At 43.0% G+C, this 26,496-nt stretch overlaps 1 protein-coding gene across 1 annotated transcript; it reads right to left on the bottom strand.

Moving 5' to 3' along the window:
- On the bottom strand, nucleotides 1-25,261 carry LOC101356837 (heat shock 70 kDa protein-like). The gene is given in 6 exon segments (XM_012558808.2): nucleotides 1-338; nucleotides 341-1,227; nucleotides 1,230-1,597; nucleotides 24,890-25,014; nucleotides 25,067-25,138; nucleotides 25,229-25,261. Coding segments are annotated over 6 exon segments (1,722 nt in total). The 3' UTR covers nucleotides 1-101.
- Between the last annotated feature and the right edge of the window lie 1,235 nt (nucleotides 25,262-26,496).

Genomic DNA, 26,496 nt, shown 5'->3' on the forward strand with positions numbered 1-26,496 from the left:
TAGCAGTGTAACTTTTAAAACTGCCATTGAATGTAGTACAAATTTGGGTCCTTCAAATTTTTACTGTGGAGCAATGCTAAGGTATCTGCTCAGAGTTTGGCTTAATCAACTTCTTCAATGGTGGGTCCAGAAGAGGCACCACCAGATGGAGGAACTCCATCACCAGGGAAGCGCCCAGGCATCCCTCCAGGCATGCCTCTGGCACTCTGGTATAGCTTGGTAATGATGGGATTGCAGACTTTCTCCAGCTCTTTCTGCTGAGGTTCAAATTCTTCCTTCTCGGCCGTCTGACTCTTACCAAGCCAGCTGATAATTTCATTACACTCGTCAAGAATCTCTTCTGTTTGTCCTCGTCATTGAGCTTGCCTTGAAGTTTTTCATCTTCAACTGCTGCCTTCATGTTGAATGCATAGGATTCAAGTGAATTCTTAGAAGACACCTTGTCCCTCTGTTTCTCGTCTTCAGCTTTGTACTCCTCAGCTTCCTGGACCATGCGCTCAATGTCTTCTTTACTCAAGCCGCCCTTGTCATTAGTGATGATAATCTTGTTCTCTTTTCCAGTACTCTTGTCCACAGCAGAGACGTTAAGGATACCATTGGCATCAATATCAAAGATGACCTCAATCTGAGGAACACCACAGGGTGCAGGAGGTATGCCCGTAAGTTCAAACTTGCCAAGCAGGTTGTCATCCTTGGTCATGGCACGCTCACCTTCATAAACCTGAATGAGCACACCAGGCTGGTTGTCAGAGTAGGTTGTGAAGGTCTGCGTCTGCTTGGTAGGAATGGTAGTATTGCGCTTGGTCAGGACAGTCATGACTCCACCAGCAGTTTCAATACCAAGGGAAAGAGGAGTGACGTCCAAGAGCAGCAAATCTTGAACATTTTCAGATTTTTCTCCAGATAAGATGGCTGCCTGGACAGCTGCACCATAAGCAACAGCCTCATCAGGGTTGATGCTCTTGTTCATTTCTTTTCCATTAAAGAAATCCTGAAGAAGTTTCTGAGTCTTGGGAATACGGGTAGAACCACCCACCAGGACAATGTCATGGATCTGTGACTTGTCTAGCTTGGTATCCCTAAGGGCTTTCTCCACAGGGTCCAGGGTGCCATGGAAGAGGTCAGCATTCAATTCCTCAAATTGGGCATGGGTAATGGAGGCATAGAGAGAATCAATCTCAATACTGGCCTGGGTGCTGAAAGACAGAGTGCGCTTTGCACGTTCTAAGCGGTGTGGAGGTGACGAACAGCCCTCTTGTTCTCACTGATGTCCTTCTTATGTTTGTACTTGAATTCGGCAGTGAAATGGTTCAGAATTCTGTGGTCAAAGTCTTCACCTAAGTGGGTGTCTCCTGCTGTAGATTTGACCTCAAAGATTCCACCTTCAATAGTGAGGACTGACACATCAAAAGGGCCACCTCCTAAGTCAAAGATCAGAACATTTCTTTCAGCCCCAACCTTTTTGTCTAAGCCATAAGCAATAGCAGCAGCAGTTGGCTCGTTGATGATTCTCAGTACAATGAGGCCAGCAATGGTTCCAGTATCTTTGGTAGCCTGACACTGTTTGTTTGCTGACTGCGGCCTCAAAAAATATCTCCTGGGGGGAAGACACAGTTGGCAAACAGACGTAGAAGGCGCACATTATTTACGTGAAAATACAGTGCTCTAGTTTCTCTGCCCCCTTATCTCCTCATCTTCGCTTGAGTAATTGTTGACCTTTTGATCTCACACAGACGGTTTTTAAGTAGAGCACCGACTTAATGGGTAATAACCTTTATTTTATGTGCCACTTTGCTATTTTCACTAAAAGGTAATCTCATGGGGATAGGCTTGGTTTTAGGTTTAAAGAGGGTCTCAGGGTGATAGTCAGGGAGTCCTTTGTTCTCTACTCTTCCAGTTTGTCTGGCATATATGTGTATATATGTGTGTATATATATATATATATATATAGTTGTTGTTGTTGTTAGGTGCCATACAGTCATTTCTGACTCATAGCAACCCTATGTACAACAGAACAAAACACTGCCCAGTGCTTGCACCATACTCACAATCCTTGTTACGCTTGAGCCCATTGTTGCAGCCATTGTGTCAGTCCATCTGGTTGAGGGTCTTCCTCTTTTTTGCTGACCATCTACTTTACCGAGCAGATGTCCTTCTCCAGGGACTGATCTCTCCTGATAATGGGTCCGAAGTATGGGAGACGAAGACTCACCATCCTTGCTTCCAAGGGGCATCTGGTCATACGTCTTCCAAGACAGATTTCTTTGTCCTTTTTTGGCAGTCCATGGTGTATTCAATATTCTTCACCAACACCACAATTCATAGGCATCAATTCTTCTTCCGTCTTCCTTATTCACTGTCCAGCTTTCACATGTGTATAAGGAGACTGAAAACTCCATGGCTTGGGTCAGGCGCGCCTTAGTCTTCAAGGTGACATCTTTGCTTTTCAGCACTTTTTTTCAGGTCTTCTTCAGCAGATTTGCCCAATGCAATGCATCTTTCGATCACTTGACTGCTACTTCCATGGGTATTGATTGTGGATCCAAGTGAAATGAAATCCTTGATAACTTCAGTCTTTTCTCCGTTTATCAGGATGTTGCTTATTGGTCCACTTGTGAGAATTTTTGTTTTCTTTATGTTGAGGTGTAATACTGAAGGCTGTGGTCTTTGATCTTCATCAATAAGTGCTCCAAGTCCTCTTCACTTTCAGCAAGCAAGGTTGTGTTATCTGCATATCACAAGTTGTCAATGAGTCTTCCTCCAATCCTGATGCCACATTCTTCTTCATGTAGTCCAGTTTCTCAGATAATTTGCTCAGCATACAGATTGAGTAAGTATGGTGAAAGGATACAACCCTGACGCACACCGTTCCTGATTTTAAACCAGGCAGTATCCCCTTGTTCTGTTTGAACAACTGTCTCTTGGTCTATATACAGGTTCTGCATGAGCAATTAAGTGTACTGGAATTCCTATTCTTCTTAATGTTATCCATAATTTGTTATGATCCACACAGTCAAATGCCCTAGCATAGTCAATAAAACACAAGTAAACATCTTTCTGGTATTCTCTGCTTTCAGCCAGGAACTATCTGACATCAGCAATGACATCCCTCATTCCATGTCCTCTTCTGAATCCTGATTGAATTTCTGGCAGTTTCCTGTCGATGTACTACTGCAACAGTTTTTGAATTACCTTCAGCAAAATTTTACTTTCATGTGATATTAATGATATTGTTCAATAATTTCTGCATTCTGTTGGATCAGCTTTCTTTGGAGTGGGCACAAATATGTAACTCTTCCATTCAGCTGGCCAGGTAGCTGTCTTCCAAATTTCTTGGCATAGACAAGTGAGCACTTCTGGAGCTGCATCCATTTGTTGAAATATCTCAGTTGGCATTCTGTCAATTTCTTGAGCTTCTGGAGCCTTGTTTTTCACCAATGTCTTCAATGCTGCTTTTCTTCCTCAAACACCATTAGTTCTTGATCATATGTTACTTCCTGAAATGGTTGAACATCAAGCAATTATTTTTGGTACAGTGACTCTGTGTATTCTTTCCATCTTTTCTTGATGCTTCTTGGGTTGTTCAATATTTTGCCCATAAACCAAACTAAAAAGCCAACCCATTGAGATCGAGTCAATTCCGACTCATAGTGACCCCTCCACATAAGACAGAGTAGAACTGCCCCATAGGGTTTCCAAGGAGCCAATGGTGGATTTGAACTGCCAACCTTTTGGTTAGCAGTCGAGTTCTTAACCACTATGCAACCAGGGCTCCCTTTTTCTTTGCCCATAGAACCCTTGAATATTGCAACTTGAGGCTTGAATTTTTCTTCAGTTTTTTTTCAGTTTGAGAAATGCTGAGCATGTTCTTCCCTTTAGGTTTTCTAACTCCAGGTCTTTGCACATGTCATTATAATACTATGTCTTCTCCAGTTGGCCTTTGAAATCTTTTGTTCAGCTCTTTTACTTCATCATTTCTTCCATTTGCTTTAGCTACTCTACATTCAAGAGCAAGTTTCAGAGTCTCTTCTGACATCCATTTTGATTTCTCCTTTCTTTCCTGTCTTTTTAATGACCTTTTCCTTTCTTCATGTACGATGTCCTTGATGTCATCCCACAACTTATCTGGTCTTTGGTCATTAGAGTTCAATGCATCAAATCTATTCTTGAGATGCTCTGTAAATTCAGGTGGGATATACTCAAGGTAGTACTATGGCTCTCGTGGACTTGTTCTAATTTTCTTCAGCTTCAACTTAGGCTTGCATATGAGTAATTGATGGTCTGTTCCACAGTCGGCTCCCAGTCTTTTTCTGACTGATGATATTGAGTTTTTCCATGGTCTCTTTCCACAGATGTAGTCGATTTGATTCCTGTGTATTCCATCTGGGGAGGTCCACAGGTATAGTTGCCATTTACGCTGTTGAAAATAGGTATTTGCAACGAAAACTTCGTTGTTCTTGCAAAATTCTGTCATACAATCTCCTGCATCCTTTCTATCACCAACACTGTATTTTGCAACCACTGTTCCTTCATCATTGTTTCCAGCTTTCGCATTCCAATCACCAGTAATTATCGGTGCATCTTGATTGCATGTTTGATCAATTTCAGGCTGCAGAATTTGGTAACAATCTTCAGTTTCTTCATCTTTGGCCTTAGTAGTTGGTGCATAAATTTAAATAATAGTCATATTAACTGGTCTTCTTGTAAGGTGTATGGATATTATCCTATCACTGAAAGGGTTGGACTTCAGGATAGATCTTGCAATGTTCTTTTTAACGATGAATACAATGCCATTCCTCTTCAATTTGTCATTTGCAGCATAGTAGACTACATGATTTTCTGGTTCAAAATGGTCAATGCCAGTCCATTTCAGCTCACTAATGCCTAGGATATCAACGTTTATGTGTTCCATTTCATTTTTGACAATTTCCAATTTTCCTAGATTCATACTTCCTACATTCCATGTTCCGATTACTAATGGATGTTTGCAGCTATTTCTTCTTATTTTGAGTCCCGCCACATTAACAAATGAAGTTGCCCAAAAGCTTGACTCCATGCACATCATTAAGGTCGACTCTACTTTGAGGAAGCAGCTCTTCCTCAGTTATATTTTGAATGCCTTCCAACCTGAGGGGCCCATCTTCCGGTACTATATCAGACAATATTCAGCTGCTATTCATAAGGTTTTCATTGGCTAATTTTTTTCAGCAGTAGACCACCAGATCCTTCTTCCTAGTCTTTCTCAGTCTGGAAGCTCTGCTGAAACCTGTCCACCATGGGTGACCCTACTGGTATTTGAAATGCTGGTAGTATAGCTTCCAGCATCACAGCAACACGCAAGCCACCAGAGTATAGAAAACTGACAGACGCGTGGGGATTAACATAGCTAGATCTTTAAAAAAATACATTAGGTTAAAAAAAAGTTTTGGAAAGTCATGTACAGTACTAGGTCTTTCAAGTCATTTTTTTTTTAAATGCCGAAAACGTTACTATGTATTATTAATGAATACATGCAATAAGCGTATAAAAATTCTGGACTGAGTACACACCAAATTCATGATAATTATTCCCTTGAAGAACGGATAGAAGGAAAGTGGACTAGAGAGGGAAATATAGGTTTTAACTTTATCTATAAGGTTTTATTTCAATAAAAACAAATCTGAAGCAAATAAGAAAAATATTAACAATTATTCATTTTGGGTGGTATGTATCTGGGTTTTATTATATTATTTTTTATACTTTTCTTTTTGTTCATTTATTTTCAAATAAAATATTTTAAAGAAAAAATGATGTAAAATATATATCTGCAACTGTAAGTTAAAGAAAGATAAAAATAAATATTTCGTGGTGACGAAGGGTACAACCCACAAAAGAGATATAACCGTCATAAACGTGTACACATCCAAGAAAGCAGAGAAATTAATAAGGTAAAGTCTATTAAAAGTGTAAGGAAACACTGCGAAAACCACAATAATAGTGGAAGATTGTAACTTGCCTTTCAAAAAATCAATAGATGAAGTAGATAAAAAAAAAATGATATAACAGATTTGAAGACCATAACCGCAACCCTGATTTAATAAATATATTTAGAACTTTGTCAGATAAAACCAAGAACTTTTTTCAAATAGTCTTGGAACATTTTGAAAACTGATCATACTATAAGCCGCAAATAAAATGTAAAATATCTAAAAAACAGAGCTATGAACAGCCTGGTGCCCTGGTTCCATCTTAGATCACGTTGGGAACCCATCAGGCTGCCGGAGAAGGCCCCCTGGGCCGGTCTCAGCACCACTGCGCATTTCAACACACTCCACCACCTTACCTCAGGGTCCAGGTCTCACCAGACCTCCTATGGACTTGGTAACGAAGCCCAGGCTAATTGCGTCCGTCTTTGGAAGTTTCCTGTTCCGAGGAGGAATAGGAGACTGAATTGGACGGAGAAAAGGCACAACCTGGATTCTTCTTGACCTAATTTACATAAGTCATAACTCATAGCCTCCAAATCCTCTCTTCTAGAGCAACGATTCTCTGTACATCCATTGTGGTTAAATTCCCCTTCCAGTCATAGGACTTGAGGTGAAAGCGGCAGAACACAAGGGAAGACAGAGGAGAGAGGAAGGCGGGGAACTGGTGACTCTCAAACGCCAGAGGGAAGTGCTATCCGCAAAGCATGTTCCTCAGGCTCCCAGACAAAATGCTTCTCTGGATGATTTAACAGATGTGCGCTGGATGTGCTCTCCGTGGTAAGAGTATATGTGAGGTAAGGGTATTTGGCCATGTGTAAAATGGCAGAGCAGACCAGGAACTCACCTTACCCATAAACCCGAGTCAGAAACAAATTGGAAGGTTTATAAAGGGAGGTACAATTCTTCAGCTCCATTGGTTCAAAGATGGTGAAGTAAATGAGTTAAGCCGTTCACTCAGAGTGTTTCACGAAGCAGATCTAACATGCAGTTTTGTGACCCGATGTGACATTAGTGCCTCCGTAAATCAAAAAGCTTAACAAATACTAAGATGGCAAAGACTACCTGTATGGGACAGAGTTGGTCTTTCATCCATTATCATTTAGGAAGTTAAGGGCTCCAGAAGCAAGCAGCCAGGGCGTCGTGAGACGGGGTGGAGGCACCGGGAGGGGCTGGGGGGTAGACGAACAGCCCCTGCCAAGAGCCTCATAAAATCAAAAAAATCAAACCCGTTGCCATCGAGTCGATTCCGACTCATAGCGACCCTATAGGACACAGCAGAACCACCCCATAGGGTTTCCAAGGAGCAGCTGGTGGATTCCAACTGCCGACCTTTTGGTTAACAGCCGAGCTTTTAACCGCTGCATCACCAGAGCTCATAGTAAATACTAATCTTTCCAATTCTTCAACATGGATGCCTGAGATTTACAATCACGGAAGTTTCCAGAAGGCGAGGACTGCCCCTTTGCTAAGTATTTCCTGAGGGCCTGTTTCAGCTCTGGACACCCCCTTGAAGCAGACCAGCTACACCTCTAGCACCCGTCACTGTGGTCCCCAGATTTAAGGCACTGCTGGTGACTCTCTTCGGGAAAAAATGTGAGTGTTTCCCAGGGCTACCTCAGATCTACTGGGAACATGCCATGGGGAGCAGATTTCTCCCAAAGGTGCAGTTGCAAGGGATTGGTTTTAAAAAACCAGCTGCTGACGAGTTGATTCAGACTCGTGATGACCCCATGTGTACCAGCGTACACCTGCCCTTGTAGGATTTTCAATGGCGGACTTTTCCGAGGTATACTCAAGGTCTTTCTTTCATGGTGCCACTGGGTGGATTTGAAGCTCCGACCTTTCAGTTACCAGCCGAGTACGTTATCATTTGCACTACCCAGTACTCCTAAGATTGACTTAGGAGATGCCAACGTATTAAACCTCTCCTTCCGAAGAGGGCCAACTAGTAGGCAAGCAAAAGCCAAAAGCACCACCCTCTTTTTTTTTTCTACATCACAGCCAATACCAGCGGCCAGGGATGGGCACCTGCCCATGAAATGCCCAGAACGTCCAGTCCCTAGAGCTGGAGAGACTTAGCAATCATCTAGGCCTGAGGGCTTCACAGGACTGGCGGGACCTGGACCTCCAGGGCCTTGCTGGGCCTTCTTCCTTGTTCTACCAAAACAGTTCTACTGCTATATATCTTACCTATTGAAATTTCACATCATATTTCTCGGAAAAAGAAAGGCTACCTCTGCTAATTTTACAGATGACAAAACTGAGGTTCAGAGATGAGACCAGCTGAGCACAGTACATAATCAAGCTATGAGAGTTTAAATGCTATAGGATTTTAAAGAAAGGAAGAAAAATTCCATGGCAGGGGAACAGCCTCCCTGTTATGGATTAAATTTTGTCCCCAAAATGTATGTGTTAGAATCCTAACCTGTGGATATAATCATGTTGGAAACAGGGCTTTCTTTGCATTAATTAGACCATACCCAAGTTATAAAAAGAGCAGATTAAGGACTCCCTGGGCAGTGCAAATGGTTAAGCACTCGGCTACTAACTGAAAGGCTGGTGGTTCAAATCTTACCCACTAGTGCCTCCCAGAAGAAAGGCCTGGCAATCTGCTTCCAAAAGGACACAGCCATGGAGTACAGTTCTACTCTGCAAGACATGGTGTCACCATGAGTCGGAACTGACAGGAAAGGAAAAAAAAAAGAAGAGCAAATTAGACACAGAGACAGACACACAGACAGACACACACACACACACACGAGGGAAGACAGACGCCACGTGAGGCTCGCCAAGGAACCAAAGAATGCCTGGGGTCAGCAACAAGGAAGGAATTGACACGGCCAAGACTCTGATTTGGTCTTTTTCCTCCAGAAATGTAGGAAAACAAATTTTTGTCCTTTAAACCCACACTCTTGCAGTATTTCTGTCGCAACAGCACTAGGAAACTAAGACACCCCCTGTCAGGGATCGAATTGTGTCCCCCCCAAAATATGGGTCAACTTGGCTAGGCCATGATTCCCAGTTTTGTGTGATTATCCTCCATTTTGTGATATGTTGTAAATCCTAGCCCCTACGCCTGTGGTTGGAGACCTGGTGGCCCAGCGGTTAAGAGCACAGCTGCTAACTAAACGGTTGGCAGTTCAAATCTACCAGCCACTCCTTGGAAACCGTATGGGGCAGTTCTACTCTGTCCTGTAGGGTCAGGATGAGTCAGAATTGACTCAATGGCAACCAGTTATGCCTGTGGTTATGGTTCCATTTGGGAATGAGCTGTCCGTTCTGTTAATGAGGCAGGATTAGGGTAGGATGCAACATTCTTACTCAGGTGACAGCCCTGATTCGATGTAAGGGGAGTTTCCCTGGGATGTGGCCTGCATCACCTTTTTATCTTACAGAGATAAGAGGACAGGGAAGCAAGCAGAGAGAGAGGGACCTGACTATCACCAAGAAAGAAGAGTCAGGAACAGAGTATGTCTTATGGACCTGGGGTCCCTGTGCTGAAAACTTCCTAGACCCAGGGGAAGATTGATGCCAAGACAGATGGAGATCTCCAAGGAATGCTGGGCCCAAAGATATTGAAAGGAGACAAGGACCTTCCCCCAGAGCCGAGAGGGAAAGCCATTCCCTAGAGCAGGCATGCTGAATTCAGACTTCTAGCCCCCTAAACTGTGAAAGAATAAACTTCGGTTTGTTAAAGCCATCCACTTGTGGTATTTCTGTTATAGCAGTACTAGATAACTAAGACATCCCCCTTGGTAAATATCCCTTGAAAAGGGAGATAAGCAGAGGAAAGTCAAGATTCTGGATCTCCAAGGTGGATGGGTGACTATGTTTGACATGCTGGCCCCTACAATGCAGAGGTAAGAAGTCTGTCCAAAATCACATGCACTTGTGCTTCCTTCAGGTACCCAGTTGTCTCCTAATAAAATGGCAGGAAGATGCCTTTTCCCCGAATTCTGCCCTCCACCAGCACAAAGACTTCCGGAATCAATGCTACAGTAAATCCAGTCTCTCCTCCTCACAGCTTCCAGGGGGCCCCAGTCGCCGGAGACTCGCCTTGGTGATGAGGCTTTGAGACCTCAGCTATTTCTCAGAGCTCAGGAAGAAACTTTCTCTTGTGTCCAGGGATTTGCCTTGACTTTGTTAAGAGCGAGAGGAGAGTGGAAGAAAGAAATGAGTTGTGCAGGTTTATATTGAACTCTGTCCTGATTAACCAAAATGACTGTGTTTTTTAATTTAAAATTTTTAAAGGTATTAGCCTTTGTTATTATTTGTCTGGGAGTCCATAATAATCCCATTTTATTAGATCCAAATTTCCTATTTAGACAACAGAGCCTAAGAGCCTCTTCAGAACAAGTAAATAATATGCATTTTCCAAAGTAATTTGCAGACACAAATACATATGTGCTCTTCTCAGGTTACCAAAAGGATAGAATCACTAGGAAGATGATGATGCTGTTTAATGATTTCAAAAACTAAACATATTTACACCCAAACAGAAATACTGACCATGTCCTGGAAATGTCCACTTCAGCCTGCCTGATAAATTACGCCTCATTTTACCACCTTCCATATGCCGTTTTTGATGGCTTTGAAAAGGCAGCTGGGAGAACATCATCTTGAAACTTGTATGGACTATTTTCAAGAACAGATTTTTCCCTGTCCCTCTCCCACTCCCAAAATCAACCACATGAAGTATTCTTGTGTCCATTTATAGAAACCACCTTCAGAAAGGGATTAGAGCACCTGTTTAGTGCAAGCTTCAGGTTCCTTCTGCTGGCTGTCTCCAAGCTCAGCTCTGTTTGGGGACTGGGCTGGAGGCAGAGCCCAGCTAATGGCTGACATCCGTCACGCACTCACAGACAGATCCATAGCATCAATTGCTCCATCTATCCTGAGCCCAGTAACAGTTGGTCTAAAATCAGTCAGAGGCCTGGGGACAGACTGCTGGGAAGGAGAATAGGGGGTAAGAGAGGGAGTGGAGAGAACAGCCTAGAAGACCAACTTGGAGAAGCATCTGTGGTATCTCCTAACTCCTTCTAAGGAGATTGTCTTAGTTTGCTAGGGCTGCTGTATCAAAATATTGCAAAGTGAGTGGTTTTAAAGAACAGAAACTTGTCTCATAGCTCTGAAAGCTAAGTCCAAATCAGGATATCAGCCGTGTTGATTCCTTCTGAGGGCTCTGAGAGAGAAACTCTTCCATGTGTCTCTCCTAGATCCTGGTGACTCCCGGCAATCCTTGGCGTTGCTTGGCTTGCATCTGCCCCCGTTGTCACATTGTTGTGCTTATTCTAACTCTCCATGTCTGTTCTCTTTTATAAGATGTCACTCAGAAGGGATTAGGGCCCACCCTACTCTGTATGACCTCATGTTAACTGATAGTATAGTCAAAGACCCAGTTTCCAAATAAGATCATGTTCACAGATACCAGGGGTTAGGACTTCAACATATGTTTTGCTGGGGGACACAATTCAATCCATAACAGAGTGCTGAGTTCTTCACTAGAGGCTGGATGGCAGCTGCCCCCGAACTTCAGCACAGACCTGCAGTCAATTACTCCCTCACCCTCAGCCCAGGCAAATCCAGTTCTATGCCTCCCCTCTAAAGTGTCCTTACCCCTCGTTTCTGCTAAATTCTAATTCTTCAAAACTCTCTACCTTCTCTGTGAAAACTTCCCTGAGTTAATCCCTATCAGTTTTGGAAGATTTGCTTTTGCAGACCATAATTTAAAAAGGTCAAAAGGATCAGAAGATTGGAAGTCATAAGTGGTATATATATTTTAAAGAAAATATTCCACAACCTGCATCTACCAGCTGCTCCTTTGAAACCCTATGGGGCAGTTCTACTCTGTCCTATAGGGTCACTATGAGTCAGAATCAACTCGATGGCAACGAGTGTGGTGTTTTTGGTTTTCTGGGTTTTTTTTTTTTTAAGTATTTGCTCTATTCTTTCCCATATAGATCACATGGGTTCAGTTTTCTTCTTAGGTATTTGCTAAAACAAAAGTAACAATCCTAACCACACGTTCCTTATGAGAGATTTATGACGTTTAACAAAACAAAAAACAAACGAAAGGAACTCAATACGTGTTGGCTGAGATGGGCACCGACTTGCAATAACTTCAGCAGACAGTCAATACTGCACAGTCAGTGTTCTGGAATATGTACTCCTACCCCCTACCCTCCTCACCACCCTCTCACCTCCTACCCTCCCCAATCCCTCCCACCTCCTACACAGGCAAGAAAGAGAAACCAGGGACTAGGCTGAGGTTCAGTGGCTTCACACCTCCTATAGTTTATTTGGGTCAGTTTTATGGTTAATGCAAAACGGAAAGGCCCCTGGCCACTATTCATCAGCAGATGATTTTGCTCAAAGTGCTGGTCTGTGTGTGTGTGTGTAATCAAGGAAGGAAAGGTGACTTCAGTTCTTGGCTTGACTCTGAACACCAGGGAAAGCTTGGTTGGCGGTGGCTGTTGCCATTGCCAGACTGATGGGTGTCACAAGTGGGCAAGAGAGACCAGTCTTCACCTTCAGCTGTAACATTCCCTAATATTTCTTTATTCTGTAAACAAGGGTCATTCACCTAGCTACAAAGACAGGGCCGATGTTCCACCCTAAGCATTTAAAATGGAGATGCCAAACCTGAAATATTTCCCAAAGCAGAGTTCATTACAGGTCCAGATTGCCATGCTAATATTTTGAAAGGTATTTCATTCAAGTGGATTTATAAATTCTGACATATTTGCTAAGAAATCAATCAAAGAACTTTAGAGTTCTTTGATAGAGGTCCTTGGTATAGTTCCACAAAACTACTTCTCGTTAAATATACTTACATGTCTTAGGAATGAGTATCCTTTATACTTTTAATAAAGCTCTTTTGTTTTATCCATTAGACTCTATGTTCCCCAAGGAAAAGAGCTGTGTTCATTTCTTCTAGAGCCACCCCACTTCATACTCATCCTCGGGCCCAAAACCCAGAGTACCCTCTAGATGGATGCCCCAAACAAGTTGTTGGCTTTGATGAGCTTTCCAGCTCTTGAGATTGACAGAGTTTCCATCTCCTGAAGACGTGCACATGCAGAACCAAATGCCCTAAACGCTGATTGTAGATAAGGACACCCATTGACAAACATCAAACATTGCTAATTTCCCAAAGCCTCACCGGCTCCATCCAAAGGCCAGCAGAGTCACAGTGGCTACTTGATGATGAAAGTCTTCAGGTGCTTTCATGTTAACGTGGTCCAATGCATGGCAAGCTCGGAAGAATAAAGGTTAATATATTCTATCAGTCCCAATTGTCATAAGAAATCTACCTAACAATATGGTTCATTAAATGCTGAATCTAACAATTATGTTCACCATAATAGAAATTATTCAGACACATATGATCTGAATAGTTGCGATTTATTAATTTAGACACAAATTTAATTAGCAGTTGATTTCAATTGTGTCTCCTCCTGAACAATAAGTTTTGTGAAAAAGTATACTGGAAAAAAATATCAAGTAAGAAACGCCAGGTAACAATAAAGACAGCAACCACCCTACTTTCAGAAATGCTGTTATGGCTTTTCCCTGGAACAATAACAACAAAAATACTCCTGGGCAGCTTGAAGAGGTGGCTATTTCCCCTCCATCTGAAACGCTGCTCCTGACCCCAGGAGTAATGACACCACAGCGAGTCCAAAGCTGTGCTGGTACAGACGCGCTCACAGCAGCAGAGGGATGTGACAGCCCCGTGTACTGCTGGCTCCATCGGAAACCCTATCTCCAGCTCCAGGTGTAAATGGGGAACTATTGCTGTGACTCCCAAATGCTGCTCCCTGGAAAATCCCCAAGAAGACCCAATGCCACCCCTCACCACCTCCGCAAACTTCTAATATCTCGTACTTGGAACCAACATTTTTAATTCCTTATTTGGTATCAAACAAACAAACAAAATATTATTCATTATCAAGAAATCTAGGCAGAGAGAAATAAAGAGGGATGCTGCGTCCTTAGAAGGGAAAAATGGAATTTTCCTTTCAGTGGCCCTTTAGTCAATCCCTTACACTCAACTCCATTCCTACCTCAACTACACCTAATAGACCAGTAACAATTTTCTGTTCAGGAAAAGGAAGAATTTGGCTTCTCATGATGCTTCGAGATTTGGGGTAAAAGAGAATGACAAATTGCAGAAGTCAGAGGAGGTAGAGGGGAAGAATAGGAATAGATGTCTTCTTTCTCCTAATTCTCTCTTCCACCAGCCTCTACAATAGCTGGCTTCCTGCCTACCGGCTCCATGCCTTGAACTATCAAAGACTGCTGACTATATCCCTGTAACAAATATGTATATTAATAATAGAAGTGGATGCTTGAGATTTTGGATTTAAATCTCCCTATACCCAGATTGTGGTCCCTAAATATTGTTTTCTAGTAAAAGGAACAGGGCTCCTTGGTGAAATGGTTTATTCTAAATCTGGGGCTGGAAATACACAAGATGACCTGGAACACCTTGTCATACCAGGCAGGAAGGAGGCTACCAAAGACTACTAGGGTCTTATCTAAAGGACTCTAGAGCCAGCTTAAAGGGGCTCCTGCTGCAAAATTTGGGAACAACTTTATTGAAACACATCAAATATATTATAAATCTACAAGTTCCTAATCTATCTCTCTCTGTCTCTCTGTCTCTGTCTCTCTCTCACACACACACACAAACATCTCATTGATCTCCTTTGGAAGATAAAATAAAATCAACTTATTGTTCTGAAAATTAGTACAAAGGGAAAGAATCAAGCATGTATCTGCATTTTCTGTATGAACTGTATCTCAAGGTAAACAAGTAGTTGATGAGGAAAAGTTTCTCCTTTAGAAGTATTCTACTCAATAAATAAAGGAAGAATAACAAAATTTGAATACCACTATTTTGCAACACTAATAAATAATGAATCAAGACAATGATCTTCAATAGTTACAAACACCACAAAAAGAAAGACAGCCAGACATTACGCCCCTCTGAGTGGATGTGCAGGACAGCATCTGTGAAGTCTCCTTGTGGAAACACTGAGTTTGGTCAATCCACTAGATCTAATTACCAGCTTTCAAGACCTACTGGAGGTAGAAGAACATGTTCAATTATATCACACAGCTGCATCCAGAAAAACCAACCACTTGTTTACAGAACAAATTGCTTTTTTTCCAAACCATAAGCTGCAAGGAAAACCCAAAACAAAACGTAGCAAACAACAACAACGAAAAAGGTTGGGGGAACTGATGGGTTGACACGGACTTCGAGCCATATCAAGTGCAACGCTCTAAGACCTTGTCTGGATCCTCCTTTGGAAACACCAGCCTAAAAGAATAGTAGGACAAAATCAGGGAAATTGGAACACAGACTGGATATTTAATGATGTTAAGGAATTACTGCTATTTTTAAGCATGACAGTGATAGTATAGTTATGTGGGCTTCTTAATTAAAGAGTTTTTGGCTTATGGAGATACAGACTGAAATATATACTGATGAAATGAGATGATGCACTGCAGGGAATAGAGTGGGGCAAGCCAGGCCCCTGGGGGAGAACATTAAAGAAGGCCCCTACTCAGGGGGCAGCTGAGCATGAAGGCCTCCTTCAATGTTGCTCCCTAGGCACCTTGTTGCCTCACCCGAGTGTTGGTCCTAATGTAATTTCTGGAAGTGCTTCCAAATAATCTAACAGTAGGGAGAGAATCATAGGTGGGAATATTCATGAAACAAGACTTAAAACTTTCTATAATTTTTTTTAAAAAAATAAGTCATGCTATTTTAAAATTTTTTAAGTAGACATTCACTTTTGAAGTCACTGACAGTAATTACTGTTTTCAGTTTGCTACCAATCAGCACTAATCCGTGAGCTCTTTCACATCAAGTCTTATTCAGCTTTGATTGATTCACTCAGAAACATGCATTGCAGATCCCTGCCAGGCAGGCTGTGTGCCAGGAGACGGAGACATTAATGCAGAAGAAGACAGTCCCTGCCCACGTGGCACTTACATTCCAGTAAAGGACAAAAGCAAAAAGGAGCAAACCAGTCCAAAAAGAGGAGAGGGGTGCCAACACAGAAAATCACTAAAGGGTGTGTCCTTTGGGAAGGAGCCTAGGAAAGGCCTCTCCGGGGAGGCGACGCTTAGGCTGGGCTTCAAGGAAGAGAAAGGTCCGCCATGTGAGGAGTGACGGGAAACTCCAGGCAGAGGCAACAGGAACCAAGTGTACAAAGGCCGTAAATCCAGAAAGACTGGCATGTTCAAGAAAACAAAATAAGGCCTGTGTGGCTGGCACATGGTGTGCAAGGGGCAGAAAGGAGCAGATGACTTGGAAGAGATCAGCTCCCGCTAGATCATTTCAGGCCTCAAAAAAGATCTTTGCTTGTTTCTTTTTTAGTCTTACAGCCACTAAAACAACCAGAATAGTGCATAATAAACTCACTGTGTTGAACTGGATTGACTCCTTTCTATATTTGGAAAGTTGCTCCGTTAGGAGCTCAGACGTATGCTCTTTATGGAATAATTCTAACATTTGTATTACCAGTAATGACGGTCCTGTTGATAGCTCAACTCTTCCTGTTTACTTTGGGAAACCTATTGAAAACCTGGTGTATTTAACTCCTTCCCTCCTCAGCAAAGGTTTGGCAGAGGATAGACTATGAATGAAGCTGGGAGTCCTTCGTGTTTTTCCACAGCTTGAAGTGAGTTGCAAGGTGCAATTAATTGGGGTTGGCAGGGCTGAAAATTGAGCCTAGCCTCGTACTTCCAGTGGCATGGAGTCTTCCCAGTTTGGCTTCCCAATTTGGTCTGAAATAAATTTTTGGAATGTCAAACATTCCCATTTTCAAAGGCAAGTATATATGTATATTCCAAAGCCAAATAAAAATGTCTTTTGGATTATCTGCCATCTCCGATCTCTCTCGATACAGTTCCCCTCGTTTCGTCCTATGATCAAGAGTTAACATTCGACCTCAAACACAAACGAGTGGGAAAGGTAACTGAGGGGAAAGGCTTTCAAAGTACTCAGATTGAACCAGTCTGTCCATGTCTAATTTGTTGCGCAAAGGGGCTTTCACCTGTTCGGAGAGCAAGGTAATCTAGTTTGAGATCTTGAAAGAACAAATGTTCTCTTTTTTCATAATTGTTCACATATAATGGCATTACAAGAGCATAGTAACTATTCAAAACTGAAAGCAATTTAATGAAAATGTATGCATATTGGTGGCATTGATATGTTAATGCTAGGGTTGAAATACAACCTTGGGGGAAACCAATGCTATAGAAGCCACCAAGAGGCTTTGTTCATCCCGTCACCATTAAGTCGGGCTCCAGAGAATAACCTGGAGCAAGTTCTCCCTTCCTGTGCCCTACAGGCTGTGGATGCAGAGAACTCAGGTGGATGGAGATGGGAAGATGGTCAACTAGGTCTCTGTGGTCTGAAGCCACCACTGAAGGAGAAACTTCCACCTCCTGGAACCATCCCCCTGTCCTCCACCTCAATCTGGGTCTTCGTTTGCCTGAAACAGGCACATGTCAAACTCATCTCCTTTAGCAAATCTTCCCTGATTAACCCCATCCAAATCAGTCACTCCACTCGGGTTCCACTTATGGACCGAACTTTTGCACATGTTGATGTATTGCTTCGAAGAATGCAATTTGCTGATACATTGTTTCAGATCATTTAATCTGAGTATTTTTTGTGTTCATTTGAGGATTCAGGTGCCTGGAACTTTTCCCTTTCATTTGAGAATTCAGGTATAAAGTCAATTTTCTGTAAATGCTTCTGGCATTATTCCCAGAGGGGAAACTATTGGATGACATTTCCATCAGAGATGAAAACTGGCCTGTCATTTTATTTAAACATAGCCTGGTCGCTGAAATTCCCATTCAGCTGAGATAATTTGTATTGATTCCTCCCACATGTTCCTTCATTAACTCCCACCATCTTCACTTCCTTCTCCTGCCCCTTGACAAGTTGATCCTAGGAGCAAAGACATCTCGTTAGAGGCAATCAGTTCTGCTGCCAATATGGAGTTTCATCCCCTCCACCCTCAAAAAAAAGTTAAAAAAAAAAAAAAAAGAAGAAGAAGAAAGAAAACTCTAAAAGAGATAGTCTTTGACTCCTTTTCTTAAGGCTCTTGAGGTTGCTTCAAATCTGCTGACTGGTTTCCTCCACTCTGTAGACTGGACATGTGGTCATTTCTTTTCACAGCTGACTGGTCATCTTCTCGGATGATCAGTGACCCTGCCTGTCAGAGAAAACCAGAGCCTCTTCAGCAGCCCTATCCTTTCCTTCTTATCTCCACCCCAAAATCTCAGGAGGAAGGAGCCTAAGACTATGAACCAGAAAAACAGTGTTGCTGGTGGTGGAGATGCGTAAGAGTGACGCTCGGTCTCACCTAGAGCAGATTCCTAGGGCATCTCAAAAAGCTAACTTGATTTCAGCTTCCTCTTATTTCTCCACACGAAGAAGCATGGAATGTGTGCAACCGGGAGCAGAAGAGATATTATCGGCTCCCCCTCCTTTTCTCTGCCATTTCTCTGGTACCACCTCAAACGCCATCTCCTGGGTAAGTGCTCTTTGACAGTACCAGGACGGATTAGCCTCGCTCCTGGGCACGTCTAGAGCGCTCTGCCCACACTGTGCGCTTGGTGTTCGCTCTTGTCCCTTTGGGCACGCATGCCATGTCTAGCCATCAGACTGTGTATTTTGAGGGAAGAGACCAAGTTCACTCATCTTATATTCCCCAGATACCAGAATAGTGTCAATAAACAATTTTACAATAAATCTTTGATCATCTAAAGCCTTAACTTTTAAATGAGCAGATCTTTGTTACGTATTTTAAGTGGCATCCCAAACGAAGTAAAAGAAGAAATCCATCCCCATTATTTCCTCCGAGTTCCAGGCATTCTCCTATCCCACACTTTTCATTGTGAAAAGCCAAAAGATTTCTTTTTCTAATAAGAAGAGAGAGGGGAATCATTGCTTAGGGGACCACATGTAAAAATTATTGAATTATTGAAAACATTCTGTTATATATATATTTTACCACAATAATTTTAAAAAAAGAGAAAGAGAGGGCAGTCTACAGTATGACTTTAGTAGAGTGATGGGGTAGGGATGGCGGTAGAAATGAAGGTGGGGATTGAGTCCTGGAATTAATGCCGTCAGAGTGGGAGGGGCCTAAAAGGGTCTCTTAGTCCAACTTCCATATTTTATAGATAAGAAAACTGAGGTCCAGAGAGGGTAGTGACTGGCCCTAGGTACCGGAGCTGATCCTGGATAACAGAGATTGGACTCCAGGTTCCCTGACCCCTGGCTCTGTACTTTGTACTGCATATTTTTTAATTAAAATGATATTAATAACGGAAGTGAACATCCAGGATTAGCTATTAAAAGATGGAGACCCACTGATGGAGGTTTTTAAAAACTACCTATAAACAGCCTCTGAGGGACACACCTAGAGTCACCCAGGAAAGTCATAGTAACGGGATGGTAATATGAATGTTGGGACACTGGTGGCTCAATGGTAGAATTTCCACCTTCCATGCAGACCCAGGTTCGATTCCTGGCCAACGCACCTCACGTGCAGCTATCACTCGTCTGTCATGGCAATTTGCATGTTGCTGTGATGCTGAACAGGTTTCAGCAGAGCTTCCAGACTAAGACAGAGTAGGAAGAAAGGCCTAGAAATCTACTTTCAAAAATCAACCAGTGAAAATCCTGTGGATCACAGCAGTCCGATCTGCAGCTGATCACGGGGACAGCAGAGGACCAGGCAGCACTTTATTCCATTGTGCATGGGGTCGCCGTGAGTTGGGGGCCAACTGGATGGCAGCTAACAACAACGATAATATTTAACACGATAAAAAGATGGTGAAGAATCTATTGTATTAAAATATATATGAACCCAGCAAAGAAGTTCTTGATTCAACTCTTACTTGCAGTAGACACACAGATACCAAATTAAAATCATTCTGTTCCCAAATCATTTTTTCCTACTATATCTAGAGTACACCACTTTTTTGTTCACTTTGCACTCAAAGAGGGATTAAACAGGCTCCTATGTAGCGTAACCAAATGTAGGGAATCAGGAAGGAGGCTGAACTCAGACAAGGTGGATGAGTGCAGAGCTGAGTGGTCCAGCCAGCGATGCATAACCAGTGATGTGCAAAAAGGACAGGTGAAAGGCAGGCAGTCTCTCCACTCAGTGCGAAGGGGTGCCTGGGAAGCCCCTAATGAGTTAACTAATGGCGGCAGAAGGTCCCTGGAGGGTTCATCAGCGTCACGTGCTGCTGGGTCTTTCCTGGAAGCCAAATGGTCAAAGCAAATCAGAGGAACCATTCGTGCTTTGGAATCCCCAGAGAGCCCAGGTCAGCCAGCTGGCCGAGGTCCTGGGCTGCTGAGGGCGGCGTGGAGCTGGGAGTTTCTCACTCGAGGCTCGGGGCTCCCCCAGGCGCAGCCTTGGATCAGAAACAGACAGCTGGGAAGGACGGAGCAATTGCATCAAAGAACCTTTGGGCTGGATCAGACCTTGAGAAGTCACCAACTCTCCCCGCCAGCCCTCAAAGATGTAGGAGGGCCTCCTCCCCCCCTTTTTTTTTTTTTTAACATTATTACTATTATTTCTTCTTGGATTTACTTTTTACTATTTTTTTCCATTTTTTCTTATTCTGCTTTAGGTGAAAGTTTACAGCTCAAGTTAGTTTCTCTTTCAAAGATTTATACACATATTGTTTTGTGACATTGGTTGCAATCCCCACAGTGTGACAGCACACTCCCCTTTCTACCCCGGGCTCCCTGTGTCCCTTCGTCCAGTTCCTGTCCTTTCCTGCCTTCTTGTCCTGCTTTTAGGCAGGAGCTGCCCACTTGGTCTCGTATATTTGACTGAACTAGGAAGCATGTTCCTCACATGTGTTGTTGTTTGTTTTCTAGGCCTGTCTAATCTTGGAGAAGTAGGCTTCGGGAATGGCTTCAGTTCTGAGTTAGCAGGGTGTCTGGGGGCCGTAGTCTCAGGGGTTCCTCCAGTCTCTGTCAGACCGGTAAGTCTAGCCTTTTTCCATGAATTTGAATTTTGTTCTACATTTTTCTGTGAGCTGCCATCTAAGATACACCTATTGGTCCCATCCCTGGGCCGGAGCAAAGGAGAATGAAGAAAACCGAAGGCACAAGGAAAACATTACTATTATTTTAAAGAAAATATTCCATAACTTGCGTCTGTCAGGAAGTTCTGCCTGAGTTCTAGCCCAAATTCCCCTTGGGATATTTTGAAACATTTTCTATCCTTAGAAGAGCTAGAGATGAAGCCCAAAAAATATACTGACTAACTTCCTTGGATTAAAAAGAGATTCAAACCCATTTTAAGAAACTATACAACAATTCCATTCTTATAAAATAGGTAAACTGTGGGATGACAGGGAGATGGATACGGGAAGGTGAGTTGCTGTGTTATAAAGGGAGGTTACCTTAAAATCAGAATCACGCATGGCCCTTAGCTACACTGTTATTGTTCTATGCTTAAGTGGGTGTTTTTGGAATAGTGACTGCTTCACAGAGATGTTTAGTAGGCAAAGAAAGTTAAATTAGCCATTGCCCACTGCCTGTCTGTAAATCAAAAAAGCATAAATTCATAGGTTTAGCCCGCCCCAGCCCCCACAGCCAGACCATGAGGCCTACTGGGAACTTCATGTGGCAGGTGGGAAAGGGAGTCGGCCAGAACAGTAGGCCTAGCTGGGGAGCCCAGCAATCAGAACCAAAATGCCCAAAGAAAGGCGGTGAACTAAGACATGAAAAGCACACACACTGGAATCAAATGCATCCAGTTGCCAAACAGGTGGCTTCATTATGCTTCCTGGGAGGTTTATCTAGAGTGAAGCGGGACCACAGCCAAGAGCTGGTACACAGGACACAGGGACCAACCTCCACAAGCCAACAGGGACTCAGGCCTCTAGACCCAATGGAGACCAAGACAGAAGCCCAAAGAGAAGGCACGCTGTGGGGGAGGCACTCTACACGCCAAGCTATAAGCACAAAACTAATTCCAAGCCCATCTACTAGCAGGAATGGGATGACTACTATGTATTCAGTTGGTTCTTATTGGCTGTGGATTTGATGATGGCAGATGCTCGGTGGGACTGAAGCAGGTGGGAGCAGTGTGAGGGACCAGTTGTGAGAAGATGGTCATCAAGTAGCAAATCATCTCATAGACACGTAGACTGTATGTTAGAGATTGTTTTGTTTAGTGACTTTTGGACTTTGGCCTATTGCTGCTGTTAATTGCCATTGAGTTGACTCCAACTCATGGCAACCCCATGTATTACAGAACAAAGCGTTGCCCAGTCTTGTGTCATTTTCGTGATCATTGGTATGTCTGAGACCACTGATGTGACCATTGTGTCAATTCATCTCACTGAGGGTTTCCCTTATTGGCCCTCCACTTTACCAAGCATGATGTCTTTCTCAAGCAATCAGTCCCTCCTGATGACACATCCAAAGTAAGTCACATGAAGTCTCAGACAATATTCTGTGATCCAAGGGGTTTTTGTTGGCTAATTCTCAGAAGTAGATCACCAGGCCCTTTTTCCATTAGTAAGTGGTAAAATTTAGCAGCTAAATTTTAAACTCAGTGGTTCTTCTTATTGTTGTTGTGAATAGAATAGTACGGAATGGAATCAAGTGCATTGCATATAGTAAGGCTAAGAATTGTTTCATGGAAATTTATTTCAGTTGTGTGTGTGGGTGTGTGTTTGTGAGAGAGAGAGAGAAATGATGTCGTGTGATGGAAAAGTAATTTCCACTATGGGTCACAGTCAAAGAAGTTAGAAAGTTATTGAACAAGTCAGCTTCTCTTGTTTTACTGACAAGTAAATTAAGAACCAAGGAGGGGAAGAGACCATAGATGGCTGTCCAACTAAATGGTGGTAAAGCTGGGACTAAAGCCAGATCTCCACGTCAGAATCCTTCTGCCATACCCATTTACAAAGACCATACTTTATGAATAAAAAAGTCAGAAGACATCAAAATTTTATTTATACGACTATCCTTAACAAGAACCCTGGTGGCACAGTGGTTAAGAGTTTGGCTGCTAACCAAAGGACTGACAGTTCAAATCCACCAGCCACTCCTTGGAAACCCTATGGAGCAGTTCTAATCTATCCTATAGGGTCGCTATGAGTCGAAATTGGGTTTGTACTTAACAGGTATGAAATAAAATTACATTTTGTTGTGAATTTAACAAATTGTGCTAATTGAACAGAATAAAACTTCAAAAGAAGAAAAAGGACTTTGTCAGAAAAATCTAAGCTCTATGGTTACCATAACTATAGCCTGTAGCCTCTCTCAAGGTACATTCTAATCTTTTTCCCCAAAAAAACTAAGCCTGCAATTTAGGTATTCAGCCACTAGATGTCATGCCACAAAGACACATTCTGAGCAACAAGGTGTAGGTGTTTCCTTTGTTAATAAAACAATACAATTTGATATTGTAACATAATTATAAAACTACCCAAAAAATAATTATTTTAAAGCAAAAAAAAATTAAATATTCCTAATGTACAGTTCATTGTCTTTCTCTCGGATCCTTAATGCAATTTTTATCAGTTCACCCTGAATTTTAATTTAGTCAAAAATCCCTGTTGTTGGTTTATCCTCAGCTCTTAGATTTCCTTGGCACCAAGCCCCCTAAGTCACTCAGCTATGAATAGCCCAGTATAAAGCCATATTTTGTCTAGACTTATGAGATCATTAAAGGAAGGACTTAGTTTGTTTTGTCAACCTCCTTGTTCTCAGATTTTTGCATCTTTTCATTCCACTGAGCAGAAGGAACAGAGAGGAGGTTGGGGTGACATGAGGTCACAAATACCTCTCAGATCGTTGTTCGCCCAAACTTTTCTCCTTAATCTTTTCTATTCTCCCCTACACTTTCAGTGTAACCCTGCTTGGACTGGGACTTAATTTGTGTTCTCTATCCATTTGTATTGGCATAGAAAACCCTATCCTTTCCTAAGCCACGTCCATTATTGAGTTTGACTCTTGGACTGATCCTGCAGAGAAGTATTCCTATAAATGAGGAATTTAAGGTTCAGAAAGGTGAAAAGACTTTTCTGATGTCTCACCACTAAGTAAAATCAGGACGTCAGATTCTGTGGCTACGAATGCAGTGTTCTTTCTATTGTTTACTGTATTAGTCCAGGTCAAGCTAGGAGACGAGGAGCCTTGGTGGTGCAACGGTTAAGCGCTCAGCTACTAACCAAAAGGCTGATAGTTCAAACCCACCAGCCACTCTGCAGGAGAAAGACCTGGAGATCTGCTCCCGTAAAGATTACAGCCAAGAAAACTCTGTGAGGAGACTGAAGAAACCCCAAGGGTATGGTCCCCGGACACCCTTTTAGCTCAGTAATGAAGTCACTCCCGAGGTTCACCCTTCAGCCAAAGATTAGACAGGCCCATAAAACAAAACAAGACTAATGGGGCACAACAGCCCAGGGACAAGGACAAGAAGGCAGGAGGGGACAGGAAAGCTGGTAATGGGAAGCCCAAGGTCGAGAAGGGAGAGTGTTGACATGCTGTGGTGTCGTTAACCAATGTCATAAAACAATATGCGTACTGTTTAATGAGAAACTAGTTTGTTCTGTAAACCTTCATCTAAAGCACAGTAAAAAAAGAAAATTCTGTGGGGCAGCTCTACTCTGTCACATGGGGTCACTATGAGTCAGAATTGACTCAATGTCACTCAACAACAGTAATCAGAAAACCGAAACTCTACAGCAGTTTAAACAAGGAAAGTTTAATAGAAAGAATTATTAACTAATGATAGTGGATTAACTTCCAAGGGGTAAAGAACACTCTGAGGAATAAAGGAACTGCAGATGTAGGGAGCAGGTGTAGGGAGCAGCCCTTACCTCCAAGGCAGAGGCAGAGCACCTACGGCAGGAAACCGACCCCGGGGCTGCGGGCCAGACCTCGCTGCGGAGGGTGTGGCCGCGCCCACTGGATGGTGGAGAAGTCCACTGGGTTGCTGCGTGCTGGAGCTGGAAGGCTGGAAACTCTCTTCTGGGGATGGGGGACGGGGGGAGGTCACCGGCAAGACTCCCTGGGAAGCCACCCACTGCAGTGCCCGGGAAACATGCTGGAGGGTGCGCACCACTGGGCAGTCCACAAGCCGCCGGCCACAGGGCTGGAACAAGAAAGAAGGAGCACACAGAAGCCAGGAGAGGCTCCTCCTCCTGCACTGACCTACAGCGCCCTCTGCTGGCAAGGCTAATACCGCACCAGCTGCAAAGGAGAAGCGTTTGGGCATCGAGCTCCAGTGCCACAAAGCGGGGTGGAAAAGGGTGGATTCGGAGCTGAGAGGCATCAACCCAAACGTGAGTGGTGTTCAATAAATACAAGCACACCTGTAATTTCTCTGAAAGGCAATTTGTAGATGCTGGTTTCTCCAGAATATGAGGATTGTTTCCCAGTAGTAATGGAAGAGGGTGTTTCCTTTCAGATGATGACCTCTGAAGTGTTATAAAAGCCGACAGCCAAACACGAGAACCGTGGGATCTAATTCAGGTTACCACTGAGGGGAGAGTTGGGGAGGGTGATCAGGAAGGGGTACACGGAGGGCCTTCAGCTGTGCTGAAGCAGCAGGGGACCCAGGGGTGTTTGCTGTGTTCGTCTAGACTATACGTTTTTGAATGTCTGCCATACTTTATGGTAAAGATAAATGAATAAATTAAGAAGTAAATAAAATTTTAAAAGACACATGAGGCAAAGATTCAAAATTGCTTCTTAGAATTGGATAATCTTCCTTACTGTCTTCTTAAGCCCTGTTACAGTTTTTGTTCCCTGGCCTGCTGCTTAAAAACTGGTTTTTCTCAAGGCTCTGTCCTGAGTCCACCCATCCCTCCACTTCCTCTGCAAGCTCTCTGAGTGATCTTTCTAATTCCAAGACTTGCCTCTCCTGCTATATGTGAATGACACCCAAATTTTATTTTTCTAACTTGGATAAAGCTCCTAAGCTAGAGTCCTATTCAGTCAATTGTTAATTTGACATTAAAATTCGGATAGGCCACAGGTACCTCATATCCCGTATGTCCAGGCTGAACACAGTATCTTTCCCTCTAAATCTGCCCTTACTTTGTCTGCCATCTTGGTAGCTAACATCACCATCCACTCCGCTGCCCAAACAGGTAATCCACGCACTGTCCTTAATTTGTAGAAACATTCATAGAGTGTTTCCCTCATTCTACAAATTCAGTCACCAAGTTCTGTCCAGTCCACTTTTGAATGTCCTCTTAAATGGATCTGTTTCTCTCTATCCCCACTATGAATTTCCTGGTTGTGAGCACCACAATCCCTCCTCCTGATCACCAATGCTTTCTACCTCTGCCTCCTTCCTGATCCCCTCAAACTCTGTCCACGCTGGAGTCAGAGTCAGATCACGAGGTTGGATGGCCCGGAAGCTCCGGGGCACCAGCTTATGAGACACATTGAATCATCACTCCCAGAGATCTGATACACTGTATCAATTAACTCGGTTACATAATT

This window comes from Trichechus manatus, unplaced genomic scaffold, assembly GCF_000243295.1.
Source record: "Trichechus manatus latirostris isolate Lorelei unplaced genomic scaffold, TriManLat1.0 scaffold00187, whole genome shotgun sequence".
NCBI classification, from domain to species: Eukaryota; Metazoa; Chordata; class Mammalia; order Sirenia; family Trichechidae; genus Trichechus; species Trichechus manatus.